This window comes from Alosa pseudoharengus, unplaced genomic scaffold (assembly GCF_046254945.1).
Source record: "Alosa pseudoharengus isolate Yale_2024_CS ecotype anadromous, Long Island Sound unplaced genomic scaffold, YU_APseudo_1.1 YU_APseudo_1.1_scf_24, whole genome shotgun sequence".
Taxonomy (NCBI): Eukaryota; Metazoa; Chordata; class Actinopteri; order Clupeiformes; family Clupeidae; genus Alosa; species Alosa pseudoharengus.
In genome coordinates, this window is record NW_027468689.1 from 10,769,853 (window position 1) to 10,782,081 (window position 12,229).

General features: G+C 46.5%; 1 protein-coding gene across 1 annotated transcript in view; it reads left to right on the forward strand.

The window, feature by feature from the left end:
- zdhhc8a (zDHHC palmitoyltransferase 8a) overlaps positions 1-6,797 on the forward strand; it is an 18,830-nt gene extending 12,033 nt beyond the window's left edge. Inside the window, exons 2-10 of the mRNA XM_076302454.1 lie at positions 1,229-1,350; positions 1,746-1,903; positions 3,281-3,453; positions 4,085-4,187; positions 4,313-4,404; positions 4,537-4,666; positions 4,958-5,066; positions 5,380-5,498; positions 5,661-6,797. Coding sequence (XP_076158569.1) covers positions 1,229-1,350; positions 1,746-1,903; positions 3,281-3,453; positions 4,085-4,187; positions 4,313-4,404; positions 4,537-4,666; positions 4,958-5,066; positions 5,380-5,498; positions 5,661-6,797 — 2,143 coding nt within the window. The remainder of the gene's footprint in view (positions 1-1,228; positions 1,351-1,745; positions 1,904-3,280; positions 3,454-4,084; positions 4,188-4,312; positions 4,405-4,536; positions 4,667-4,957; positions 5,067-5,379; positions 5,499-5,660) is intronic.
- Positions 6,798-12,229: the final 5,432 nt, after the last annotated feature.

The following is a 12,229-nucleotide window of genomic DNA, read 5'->3' on the forward strand; positions in this document are numbered from 1 at the left end:
GTGGTGTATTAGTTCTATTCTTCTGTGATAGCAGTTATCGTTTTAAGTGATGGAAGGTGGTTTGCACAGATGGAGTGGTTCTAATCCACTTCTTGTCTTGCTCCAGAGGATGACCATTTAACCCAAGGGTAATGGGACAGTGTTTATGTTAGGGGTGGATCGGTGGATCAACAATATTCCAGGGTTTTGTGGATTTGAGGGGGAGACATGGATTGATGATCAAAGCTTTTTTTTCCAGAGGAGAGGGATTTGTAGAAACGTCTAAATGTAAACAAAACATATATTTGCATTCATGGATTTGTGGGAGATTATAGATTATTATTGTTAGCAGGTTGAGATCGCAGTGTTTTCAGACCTCTGGGTTAAAAAGTGTGGCCCATTTGCATGCAAGCAACTGTTGTGGGTCAGGTTATTCTACCTCATAAAAAATATGGAAACCTATTTGTGATAGTAGTCCCGTACTGTAAACGAGAGCAGATGTAATTTTTTACACTCTTATTTCAGGGTGTGTGTGTGTGTGTGTGTGTGTGTGTGTGTGTGTGTGTGTGTGTGTGGGTGGGTGAGGGGGAGGTGCACCACAATTTATTCCAACATATGCACCCCATACACTCACAGGGACTGAGGGTGGGGGCAAGCTTCTTGGGATATTGACCCACTCCATCGTTCAGACACTTTCATGTCGGTGAACTGTAATTCATTCACTGGGTCAAGAAGTTTCTTCTGAGTGATTTGTAACAGACAGTACTTCTTTAAATCACTCACTGCCAAATTGGCAAAACAGCAATAGTGACAGTAGGCATTACTGTCTAAAAATGAATATGAATTATTTGTTTATTATTTTATCCATTTAAACTAACACAATGCAGTTATTTTACCTGAAAATAAAGGCTTCTAAATAAACTAAACTAAGCTAACTAAATCTGATGCTAGACATGAAGTCTCTGACTCTGACATTGCCAATGCAGTCCTGGAACGCCTGATATTCCACTATGTAGCCACTATGTCGATCGGGTAGTATCATGACCCATTTAGTCGTTTTTTGACGAACTAGCGCTAAATGGTGTTGAATATTGATGCCAAAGGGCATAAACATAAACTCATCCATGGTGTTGTTTTAAGGGGACCAATTAGAGTGCCGTGCTGTGGCTAAGTAGAGCATGCAGAAAGATCAGTCTGCTGTGCTTAGCGCTGCATCCAGTTGATTGACTGCTCTCTGTTGCTGACACAGGGGCCCTTGGTTGGCGGAGCGGATCTGCCTGGCAGCGCCAATATGCACTGGTGTCGTGTTCTTTTTCGTGTTGGCCAACTTCAGCATGGCAACGTTCATGGACCCTGGTGTACTGCCGAGAGGTGAGGCAACGTTTGCATGATCTCTACCACCAACTGCTGTAGCCTTAAAAAATGTATTACTGAAAAAGTTGAAAGAATGAAACAGTGAAGATTGTGCGAACATTTCGTCCTTTCCAAAGGACTGACAGTAATGTATTCTGACAGGCACAGACTTTCATACCAGATGCCAAATAAGTCTGAGCTAGCCCCAATGTTTATGTGCTTTAAATAGATGTTATTTAACACTTTCACTCATTAGAAGAACTCACAATGACAGTTGACCCTAATCCTAAAAGAGGGCACGGGTGGGTGGGGTAGGGTTTTTTTTTGGGGGGGGGACCCCAAGTATGGGTGCTTTCATCCCCAGTGCTTATTTTTAAGAGGATGTTTAGCTGAGTTTGGTGGTGTGATTTCAGCCAGTGAGGATGAGGATAAGGACGACGACTTTCGGGCGCCCCTGTACAAGAACGTGGAGGTGCGGGGCGTGCAGGTGCGCATGAAGTGGTGCACTTCCTGTCACTTCTACAGACCGCCGCGCTGTTCACACTGCAGTGTGTGCGACCACTGCGTAGAGGTTAGTGTGTGCGTGTGTGTGTGTGTGTGTGTGTGTGTGTGTGTGTGTGTGTGTGTGTGTGTTCACATGAAGTGGTGTAAATCCTTACACTTGTCATCCCGCTGCCCCCACTGCTGTGTGTGCAGCCACGTTTGTGTTTGTGTGTGTGTGTGTGTGTGTGTGTGTGTGTGTGTGTGTGTGTGTGTATGTGAAGTAAAAGTCGCAGCTTGTGTATGTGTGTGTGTGTGTGTGTGTATTAGTAATGATTTGTCCAGAGGTCTTTATGTTGTATTGTGAATGATATTGTAATGAGAAAGTGTATGTGTCGTAATGATATCGTAATGAGAAAGTGTATGTGTGTGCATGACTGTGTGACAGACAGAATTTGCGCACAGACGCTGGTGGGCATGTGTGTAAATGATGTCTATTATGTCTATGAACATAACATAGCATTTGTGTACATGCTTTTGTGTGTTTGTGTATGTGTGTGTGCGCCTGTGTGACATCGGTTCAGCCTCTGTGCGTGCAGTCAGAATGTTAGCATGTGGATAACACTTCTGAGGATGAAGGATAAAGGACAAAGAGGGAGAGAAAGAGAGAGAGAGAGAGAGAGAGAGAGGGAGAGAGGGAGAGAGAGGGGGAGAGAGAAGTAGAGGCAGAGAGAGAAAGAGAGAGAGAAAAGAGAAAGATAGAGAAAAGAGAGGTAAATAGAGAGAGAGAAAAAAGAGAGGTAAATAGAGAGAAAGAAGAGAGAGAAAGAGAGAGAAAAGAAAGATAGATAGACAGGGAGAGATGGCATTAATCAGGTTAATCCTCTTTTCTCTGTTCCTGTTCCCTTTTCTGAAGATGTGACATCCGTGTCATGACGTCCAGGCTTTCCCACTACCACAAAACCCATTAAGCTTTATGGGGAATTTCATCCAATCAGCATTTACTCAAAAAAAACTATATGTGTCATCCTAAGTATGGATTCATAATCATAAAAGCATTCCATGTTCTCTCTTTAGCCCAAACAGCACTTTGCTTCTCTGCATATCAGGGCTGAACGATTTGTTGAACATATCTATTTGCGACTTTTCTGACAGATATTGCAATTGCCATTTGATTCAAAATATAATTTTTGAAGGTCAAGTTTAGCTCAATATTCAATATACTATGCATTTAAAATGACTCTGAAATAAATATTCTTTCTTGGGCTAGGCCAGCACTACTTCTGCTTGGCTGTTTTGCTGTACATTCATTGTACTGCTGCCTATGGTGCTGCACAGTTAATTGCAGTCTTCGCAATTTGCTCATTTCATTAGTTCAAATTGCCATTTTAATTAAAAATGGATTCATCTTTCAGCTCTATTGGATAATATGCTCATGTATTTATTATATGTTCATATTGCTCTGCAGGATTTTGACCACCACTGTCCATGGGTCAACAACTGCATTGGGAAAAGGAACTACCGCTACTTCTTCCTCTTCCTGCTGACCCTTAGTGTCCACATGTTGGACGTTTTCGGCTTTGGGCTTCTGTATGTGTTGGAACATCTGGAGGACCTGTGGGCTCTGGAAGCTTCCATCACGTATCCTTGACAACCACACTGACTCCTCCACCAGATTACTGTGTCAATTTAAACAATGTAATCCATTATGTAGCCTGCCTAATTCAGTAATAAAATCTATACGATCTAATCCAGACAATATTAATACCATTTTCACTTCACTAATGCGCTCTTTTTAACTCCCCTGTAAGAGGAAGACATGCAAGGCATCTCTCTGCCAGAAGGGCTGAATATGGGTTGTCTAGTTCAAGGTTTCATCCCAGTAGCCAAAACACATCGTGATCAATAACATGTTAACACTGCTCCTGATCACGCCAACTGATGTCTCTGGGGGAAAATCAGACATCACAGCCGACACTTGTAGAGCCACCCCACTGTGTGTGATATATTGGCTGCATTATGCTTGTCATGCTTGTCTGGTAATTGGTAGAATAAAATGCTACATGCTAGTGTTGGTTTACAGATTTAGAAGTACTACAGTGAAATAAGTACTTTTATTTGTGCTGCCATGCAAAATTATCATTTGTTGGTAACCAACCCTTCATCTTCTTTTTTTTTGTTGCAATTTGTGCCAAGTTTTTGGATGATTTGTTTTGTCAATAATATTATAATTGTGATATCCAATGTAAGGACCCTTCACTGTATACTTTAGTGTGGTTGTTATGAGCATCTCGGGGCTGTTCTTTCTGCCAGTCCTGGGGCTGGCCTGCTTCCACCTGGTCCTGGTAGCCAGAGGGCGGACGACAAACGAGCAGGTCAGACTACCACTGTTCAGGTCACTCTCTCACAGAGCAGGGGACACACTCTGCCGCACCGTAGCAGTGAAGTCCCGACACAGACAAAGATGTTAACTCGTTAGCATGCCTCTGTCTCTCTGCAGGTGACGGGGAAATTCCAGGAAGGAGTGAACCCTTTCACCAAAGGTTGCTTTGGCAATGTGGAATCTGTTCTATGTAGTCCCCTGAGCCCAAGGTGAATAGAGCTGCAGAAACAGTTGGTATTTCACTCTCCTGTGTTTGAAATCGTGCACTTTATAGTGAGTGGGAAATATTTTCTTGACATTTCAGTCATGTTCGAATCAGAATTCTTTTGATTTGTCCATAGGTACATCGGGAAGCGGAGGAAGAAGACGCCTATTAGAATCCAGCCACCTTTCAAAAGGCCAGAAAGTGACAGAGAAACTCCTGTTAAAATTAGGGACAATGGAATCCAAACTAATATCCTTCCAAATAAGGTATCCTTCTATGCTTATTATAAATTGTATTATTTTTTTATTATTGTCTTTCCCATAAAAATTGGCAATAACATAATGTTATGTATAATGTAATGTACTGGTAATGCAAAAAAAATAATGGACGAATCCTCATAGGCCACAGATGTCCTTTCACATGATGCCAGTGAAATGGGTTTTTGTCTGCTACAAGATAACTCTGCCTTTCCTACGTCCCTTCTTCTCATGTCAGAGAAGGAACACGTTCCTACGGTTCATTTGACATGTTGTGATCTCTCCTTCCTCGCGCTGCAGGCTGTCGAAGGAGTGGATGCGCCAGATAGCAAGCGGCTCAACACCCCTCCTCCCCTGCCACCCAAACCTGACCCTGTCCTCCTGAGGAACCACTTGGCTGCCTTGGAAGGTAAGTGGACAGAAGGGACCACGCAGAAAATGACTGCAATATTTGTAACAGCTATGTTCATACTGTATGTTCATGCTTTATTTAGCATACTTAGCATAGCACACGCGCTGTACAGCGAATAGCTGCATGCATTTATATATTATTGCCAAATATAGATATGAATTGTGTATAAACATATCTACAGTATATGTGTGTATATGTATGCCTTGTATGTATTCATTTGCAGCGTATATTCTCAATTAATGTGTGACGTTGGGTCATTGACTCTTTGTTTTTGTTGTGTTGTTGTGTTGTTGTGTTGTTTTGTTTTCAGAGAGCCTCTTGCATAGCAGGTCCTCCTTCCCCTCCGCCCAGCCCACAGGGACACTGCGGCCCTCCCTGAACCACCTCTCCAAGCTCGGCCCCCTCTCCTCCAGGGAAGAAGTCCGGCAGGTTAGAGTTGTCTTGTAACTCAGGAAATCTAGAGGAATGTAACTACATCACCACATGCTTTAAGTTTGAGTTATCCATTTGTCACATACATTTATACAACAGTACAATATGTAGTGAAATGCTTAGTCCTCTGATTTAAAGTTATTTCCCCCCATCTCTTAGACTATGGAGTCGATGACGCAGACTGGCGTGCGGCCTCAGGACTTCTCTTCTGACCCCAACTTGGGCTTCCCGTCCAGCACGCTGCCCCTGAACTCCCTCACCCTCAACTCACGCTCGCTCAGCCTCAAGCACGCCCACCGCTACCGCGACCGGCCCTCGCTCTCCTCGCAGACCTCCGAGGGTCTGACCTCCTTGGGCCCCGCGTCGTCCGCCTCGCAGAGCCTTCGCCTCTCCCCGAGCGCGCTGACCAGCCGCGGCAGCAGCCTCTCCTACGACAGCCTGCTGGGCGCCCCTGGGGAGATCAACGGCTCTCAACGAGGGCTTCCCCTGCTGGGCTTCCAGGTGCCCTACCTCCCCCTGGACTCTGGGGGCCTGAGCCTGAGCCTGGGCCTGTCCCGGGCGTCTGAGATCCAGCGGCACTCGCCGCACACGCGCAGCCCCGTCTTCATGGGCGTGAGCCGCCAGTCGCCACAGCAACGCGAGCCCTCGCCCGTTCGCTACGACAACCTGTCCAAGGCCATCATGGCGTCCATTCAGGAGCGACGCGAGCTGGAGGAGCGGGAGAGGCTCGTGCAGCTGCCCCACGCCGGCCCCACCAGCCCCGCCGCCGCGCCGGGCTACGCCACCCCCGACACCGGGGTGTACGACACGCCGAGCCGCCGCAGCCTTCCGCTGGAGGGCCTCCGAGGCCCGCCGTCACGCGGTCCGACTCCGCCGGCGTACGGCTCGCGGGAGTTCCTGATGAGCAGCGCGGCGTACGGCTACGGCAGCCGCATGGGCCTGTCCAGCTCGTCCACGTCGTCGCTGTCCCGTGCGGCGGCGGCGCCGCAGCGCATCTCCTGCTCCTCCACGTCCTCGCTGTCGCGCACCCCCCGCAACTCCTGCTCGTCCACCTCATCCCTCTCGCGGGCGCCCCGGACCTCCGGATCGCCGCTCCAGTCGCACCCTCAGGGCGGTGGGGGCGACCGCTCACTCTCCCCGGCATACCACTCACTGGAACGGCAACTCCAGCAGTCGCCCTCCGCCCTGCTCTGCTCCCCGACCTCCTACACCACCCCCCGAGGCCTCGCCTTCATCTCTGACACTGAAGCCCCAGACCAGCCCCCCTCAGATGGACTACAGCGCTTTGAGAGTTGACTCTGACATCTAATATGCACTTCCATCTATATTCCTGACCTGAACCCTCTTATTTTCATCTACAAAATGGACTTAAATATGCATCAGAACTGGATATTCAGAACTGGACAATCTGGAGATTCTGGTGTTTCTCGAATGAGTATACGTATATGTGGGCCTACCCTGGGAAATAAATGGTTATGGTATTTGGAGTGGACACTGAGAGGTCTAAAATGGTCAAATCTCTACACGGGATACCCTAACATACTTAATTCTACTGAGTAGTTAATTTGGTATCCTTCTCCATCTTCACAAAGCACAAACATTTATTGACACTATAAACAGATATAATATAAGATCACATGAATATAATTCTAATTCTAATTTGAATTCTGCCTCCTACAATTCTACTGTAGTTATACAGTAGGTGAACCACTCATACAAAGCAGTTGTAAGACCTGATCCCCTTCGATTCTAGATAGAATTGCAGACTTTTTGCAGAAATATTCTAGAACCTGATATTTCACCCTCAGAGTGAAAACAAAAAGCATAAACCTCTCTTCCCAATTCTTATTTTGATGGACAAGACCTGACATTATTGTTCTTCTGAAAAGACTGCTTACTGAGATTATGTAGCATACTGTTGCCACTTTGGGCATAAACGGCTGCCTGTATGTGGTTTGGGACTGATTATCAAAAGTCAAAAGCTAAAGGGAGCAGTTTATTTTTAAGCATTTTTGTTTATGTTTGTGTTGTACATTTTTGAATTATTTGATTGTGTCCAGTGTTTTCATCTGCCCTGTTTGTACTTACCTTTGTAATAGAATTAGTGAATAAACTACACATTTCTGTACATTTTACTTTTTATTTCTAGCATCTGTCTGAGCAATTTACAGATGATTGCAGGCTTTTATCATACTCATACGCTTTAGCTCTTGAAGATACAAATAACTTTCTGCCGCCACATATCCAGCTGCAGTGTTTTAATCTTGGTCTCAGACTCAGCCACCAGTCAACAACCCGGTGCATCACGGTCAAGGGGACAAGATGTTCTGAAGAAAAGACATCATTCCCCGTTGAGAATGAATCATGCCCCCTCTAGTGGACAGCAAATGACACAAATATGATTTATGTTTGAAACGATAAGGACACCTTGCTCAGTAAAATAACATCCCAGAGACAAACGATGCAGGCCTTTCACATTATTTACAACGCGCTACCTGTCTACTACTTACTTTTCTAGCTCTGATCAATATCCTCTTGCAGGTCTACATGCAGAGATGAACATAGAACAACTTGACCTGACATAACTTTATTAGAGTGGTCGTCGAGGCAATTATGTCAAACATTACGGTAGTTGGAGGTAACTCCTAGATTCAACTGATTTAGCCTGTATGTACTTATACTTAGTTCAGCCTTATCTTAGTGCACTTGTGTGGGCCTACAGTATAGTCATTCCTTTTTCGTCATAACGCAATGCGAGTAGGCCTACAGTATCCATCAGCAAATATCCTATCATTCTTCGGGCCTCTTTCTTTCTCTGTTCTGTTCTGTTTAGCTGTGTGTCTAATGACACTTGCGTAGCATGGAGATGGCGACCTCGCCGTCTGATTTCACTGAGGGGAAACGGTACGGATCACGAGCCCTCACAATTATGACACGTTAGCCATCTGAGAGGAGCGATAACATCACTTACAATACCTTTGATCAAATATTAACGCCGATGCGTGCGGTTGTTTTTTTCCCAACAGCGTCGTCCCAGAGGCTTTTATGGAGAGCTCTGTTTGATGTGCGGCGGATGAGCCGCGAAGCCTGGGGTGGAATAACAACGAAGACACGGCTGAGAGGGATGTTGTGTGTATGTTGTGTAGGGAAACATTAAACATTTTAAGATCTCAGCCATGTAACCTATTTACTGTAATATGCTTAAATCCAGTCGATGTCCTTAAGTTTAAAAAAAGTCATACGAGGCTGTCTCATGCAGGCCTGTTTCGCTAAAGGAAGGCTAGAGGCTGGTCGTTTGTTTTCCATTTGAGTCAAAAACCCTGACAAAAATCTGGCCACAAAATTGATTCCAAACACCCATAAGCTTAGCTGCTCTTTCCCCCCTCCGGTGTCTAGATGGATCAAGAGGGCTTTTAAGGGGAACTCGAACCAATGAGGTCTCCCTGTGACATTCTGACTCCAAGTAAGTGCCTGAGTCATGACTACCCCATCTCATTGCTCCATTCACATCCTGACCTTGATGTGTGTGTGTGTGTAGGTGTACGTGTCTGCGCACGCACGGCTGCCTTTGTGTGTGTACATGTGTGTACACATGTGAGCTGCAGAGGGTAGTCTGCTCAGGGCAAAGTAGAGCTGAAATTTTGGATAGTGTGTCGAGAGCACAGGCTCAGCATCTGTCATGTTCCATCATTACTCATTGTAATGATAAGCCTTCAAACCAACTAACTTTTATGTATGTTTCAAAAGGCACGTGTACACGCACACACTGACTCCAAACACACACACACACACACACTATCACAAAGTTTACCCCAAATGTTTATCACTCATCAACCCAATTGGTTTGAGCGGAGATATGTTACCCCATCTTCACACAGAAAGCGTTTCCCATAGAGAGAGAGAGAGAGACTATGCTCTCTCCACACAGTGGTAAAGCTGTTCCTCATCTAGGGAGCGTTGTCATCCATAAATTATTAATCACAATTCAGAGAGAGTTGTATACATTTATTATTCATCAGAGAGAGTGAAGAAAAAACACAGTGCTAGCTCTTCTCTCCATGTTACAAGCAGTGGGCTTTTACTCCATGTGTGTGTGTGCGTGTGTGTGTGCGTGTGTGTCTGGAAGATAAGTGTGCTTGGCAGACTCGCCGGCTCTTCAGAGAGCCTCACCAATCAGCAAATGAGCAACAGCAGCCTCTCCATAGCACATCTCTCGCGGGAGAACTCTCTCAGGTGTTCTTCTTCTCCAGGCTGTGTTCTCTCTCTTTCTCTCCAAACTAAACCAGTGTACCAATATTTACCCCACTTTCAAGATTCTCCCTCTGCGCTTGTGAATGGCCCACTCTCGCAAAAACGGTCCCGTCTGGAATCCGTTTAATGGAGTCTTTTAGAAGGTTCCATGCATGATTCTTTCCTTACGATGACCCGGGAATTGTTCTATTTCCAGGGTTCTACTCACTCCTTCACTTAGGGGCAGCTAGAAAAGTTGACAAAACACAAAGAGTTGAACAAAGACCACCCTCCCTACATTAGGGTGGTAGAGAGGGTCCTGAGAGAGGCTCGGCGGAGACTAACTGAAGAGTCTACAAAGAGCAGTAGTGCCTCTGTCCTTTCCGCTTCCGCGCGAAACTGGACGCGGCTATTTATAGTGTCCCGTTCCCCATGGTCAGTGGAGACTGGCAGAGCACCATCTGAGGCACCCGAGGGAAGGAGATCAGCCGCGATTCCTCCCCTTCAAACAGACTGTTCAGCCCAGGGCCCTCATGGGGCCCCTCCCCTTCTCCGTGCCTCATGATGAATTTATGTTTGTCGGCTTTGCTCTCAGAGGGTAAAGGGGAGAGGGGTATGGGGCTTTTTTTCCTTTTCCAACACAAAACAAGTGCTTTGGAGCTTTGAGACTTCTTCAAGGAGACAAACAATGTGGGATGATGATCGGTCTTGACCGCGGGCTATGGGTTATGCACGCTAGTGTGAGTGGGTTGGCTGGCATGTAGCTCATGTTTGCACATACTGTTGCGCCGTTGGGTCATGTATATGCATGTGTGCAGGACTGACTTGAGTATGAGCTGTGTGCAACCAGAAGCTCTTCCAGAGGATTGATACAGTGAAAGACCCCTTGTCTTCCACTTTAAAGTTCCAGCATAATAGATGAATAGCCATTCTGTGGGGCGTATTTAAATGTATTTAAAAGAATGCACAAAGGTCTCTCGTACGAGTCTTCCTGTTGGTCCCATTGGATGTAAATAACTTTGCACTCTTCTGGCTGTGTTTCTGGCTTGAAGAATGAGGATGGTTTGGATGGCTGGATAGAACCCTGCATTGATCCTTCAGCAAATCTCATTCAGGTCTCCATGGCTAAATCAAACAAATGGTTTTGCTCATGTTCATTAAAACAACGCGTTAGTGGCAAATTCCTGAAATGTCTAATTTTCCATCCGCTGTTCATCTCCATCCTTCCCCACGCTGTCTCCATGACGGCGCTTTATTGGTAAAGTATGTTATATGAAGGGGGAGGCATGAAGGCAAGAAGAAAAAGAGCTAAATCTACCATGGCAACTGATTATGACAGCTAAATCTACCATGGCAACTGATTATGACAGCGTGCCCTTTCGCCTCTGGCCGCGGTGCCCACCCTTCGCTCTGCCCGCTCGGCCAGAGAGCAGCTGAGGTGGTGGGGAAAGGCTGGCATCCAGCATCGATGCAGCGCCAGAGCAGAGCCTGCGGTTGGGGTGGACAGGACTAGACCGGGGATGGGCCGAGCGTGTGTGTGTGTGTGTGTGGATGTGTGTGTGTGAGTGTATGTGTGAGTGTGAGTGATAGATAGATAGATAGATACTTTATTGATCCCCAAGGGGAAATTCAAGTGTTCGAGCGTTTGTATGTTGTGTGTGTCTGTGTGTGTGTTGTGTGTGTCTGCGTGTGTGTGTGTGAGTGTGTGAGTGTGTGTGTGTGTGTGTGTGGGGGGGGGGGTGCACTGAGTTGAGCTGGACAGAACTGGGTTGGGTTGGTGCAGCGCAGGCTGCTCTATGGGCTCCAGCTGCACTGCCTCCCTCAGTCCCACAAGGAACACTGTGTGCACGCATGCTAGTTGCAGGGAGAGAGAGAGAGAGAGAGAGAGAGAGAGAGAGAGGAGAGAAGAGAGAGAGAGGGAGAAAAGAGAGAGAGAAGAGAGAGGGGAGAGGGAGTGAGGGAGGAGAGAAGAGAGAGAAAGAGAGGGAGAGAGAGAGAGTGAGGGTAGATAGACAGAAAGAAAGAGAGAGAGGGAGGAAAAGAGAGCAAAAGAGAGAGAGGGGGTTGATAAAAAGAGGGAGAGCAAAGCCTGAAGGAGAGAGGGAAAAGGAGGGGGATTGAAGGAGAGAGAGAGGAGAGAGTAGAGAGAGAGAGAGAGAGAGAGAAAAGGGGGAACATAAATAGGAAAGAAAACAGTGAGGGTAAGAGAACGGTGAGAGAGAGAGAGCGCAGAGAGCGAGAGAGAGAGCGAGAGAGAGAGAGAGAGAGCGAGAGAGAGAGCGAGAGAAGAGAGCCAGACAGAGATAGAAGGAGAGAGAGAGAAGGAGAGAGAGTTGAGATAGAATACAGAGCGAGAAGAGTAGCAGATTGAGAGGGAGGAGAGAGACGAAGGGGGGAACAGCACAGAATACTGAGTGCTGCACTCCTACACCCAGCTTCATCCCGTCCTTTTGAAGTGTCCCCTTTTCCCCCCTCTCCTCTCCTCCGGATTGCCATGA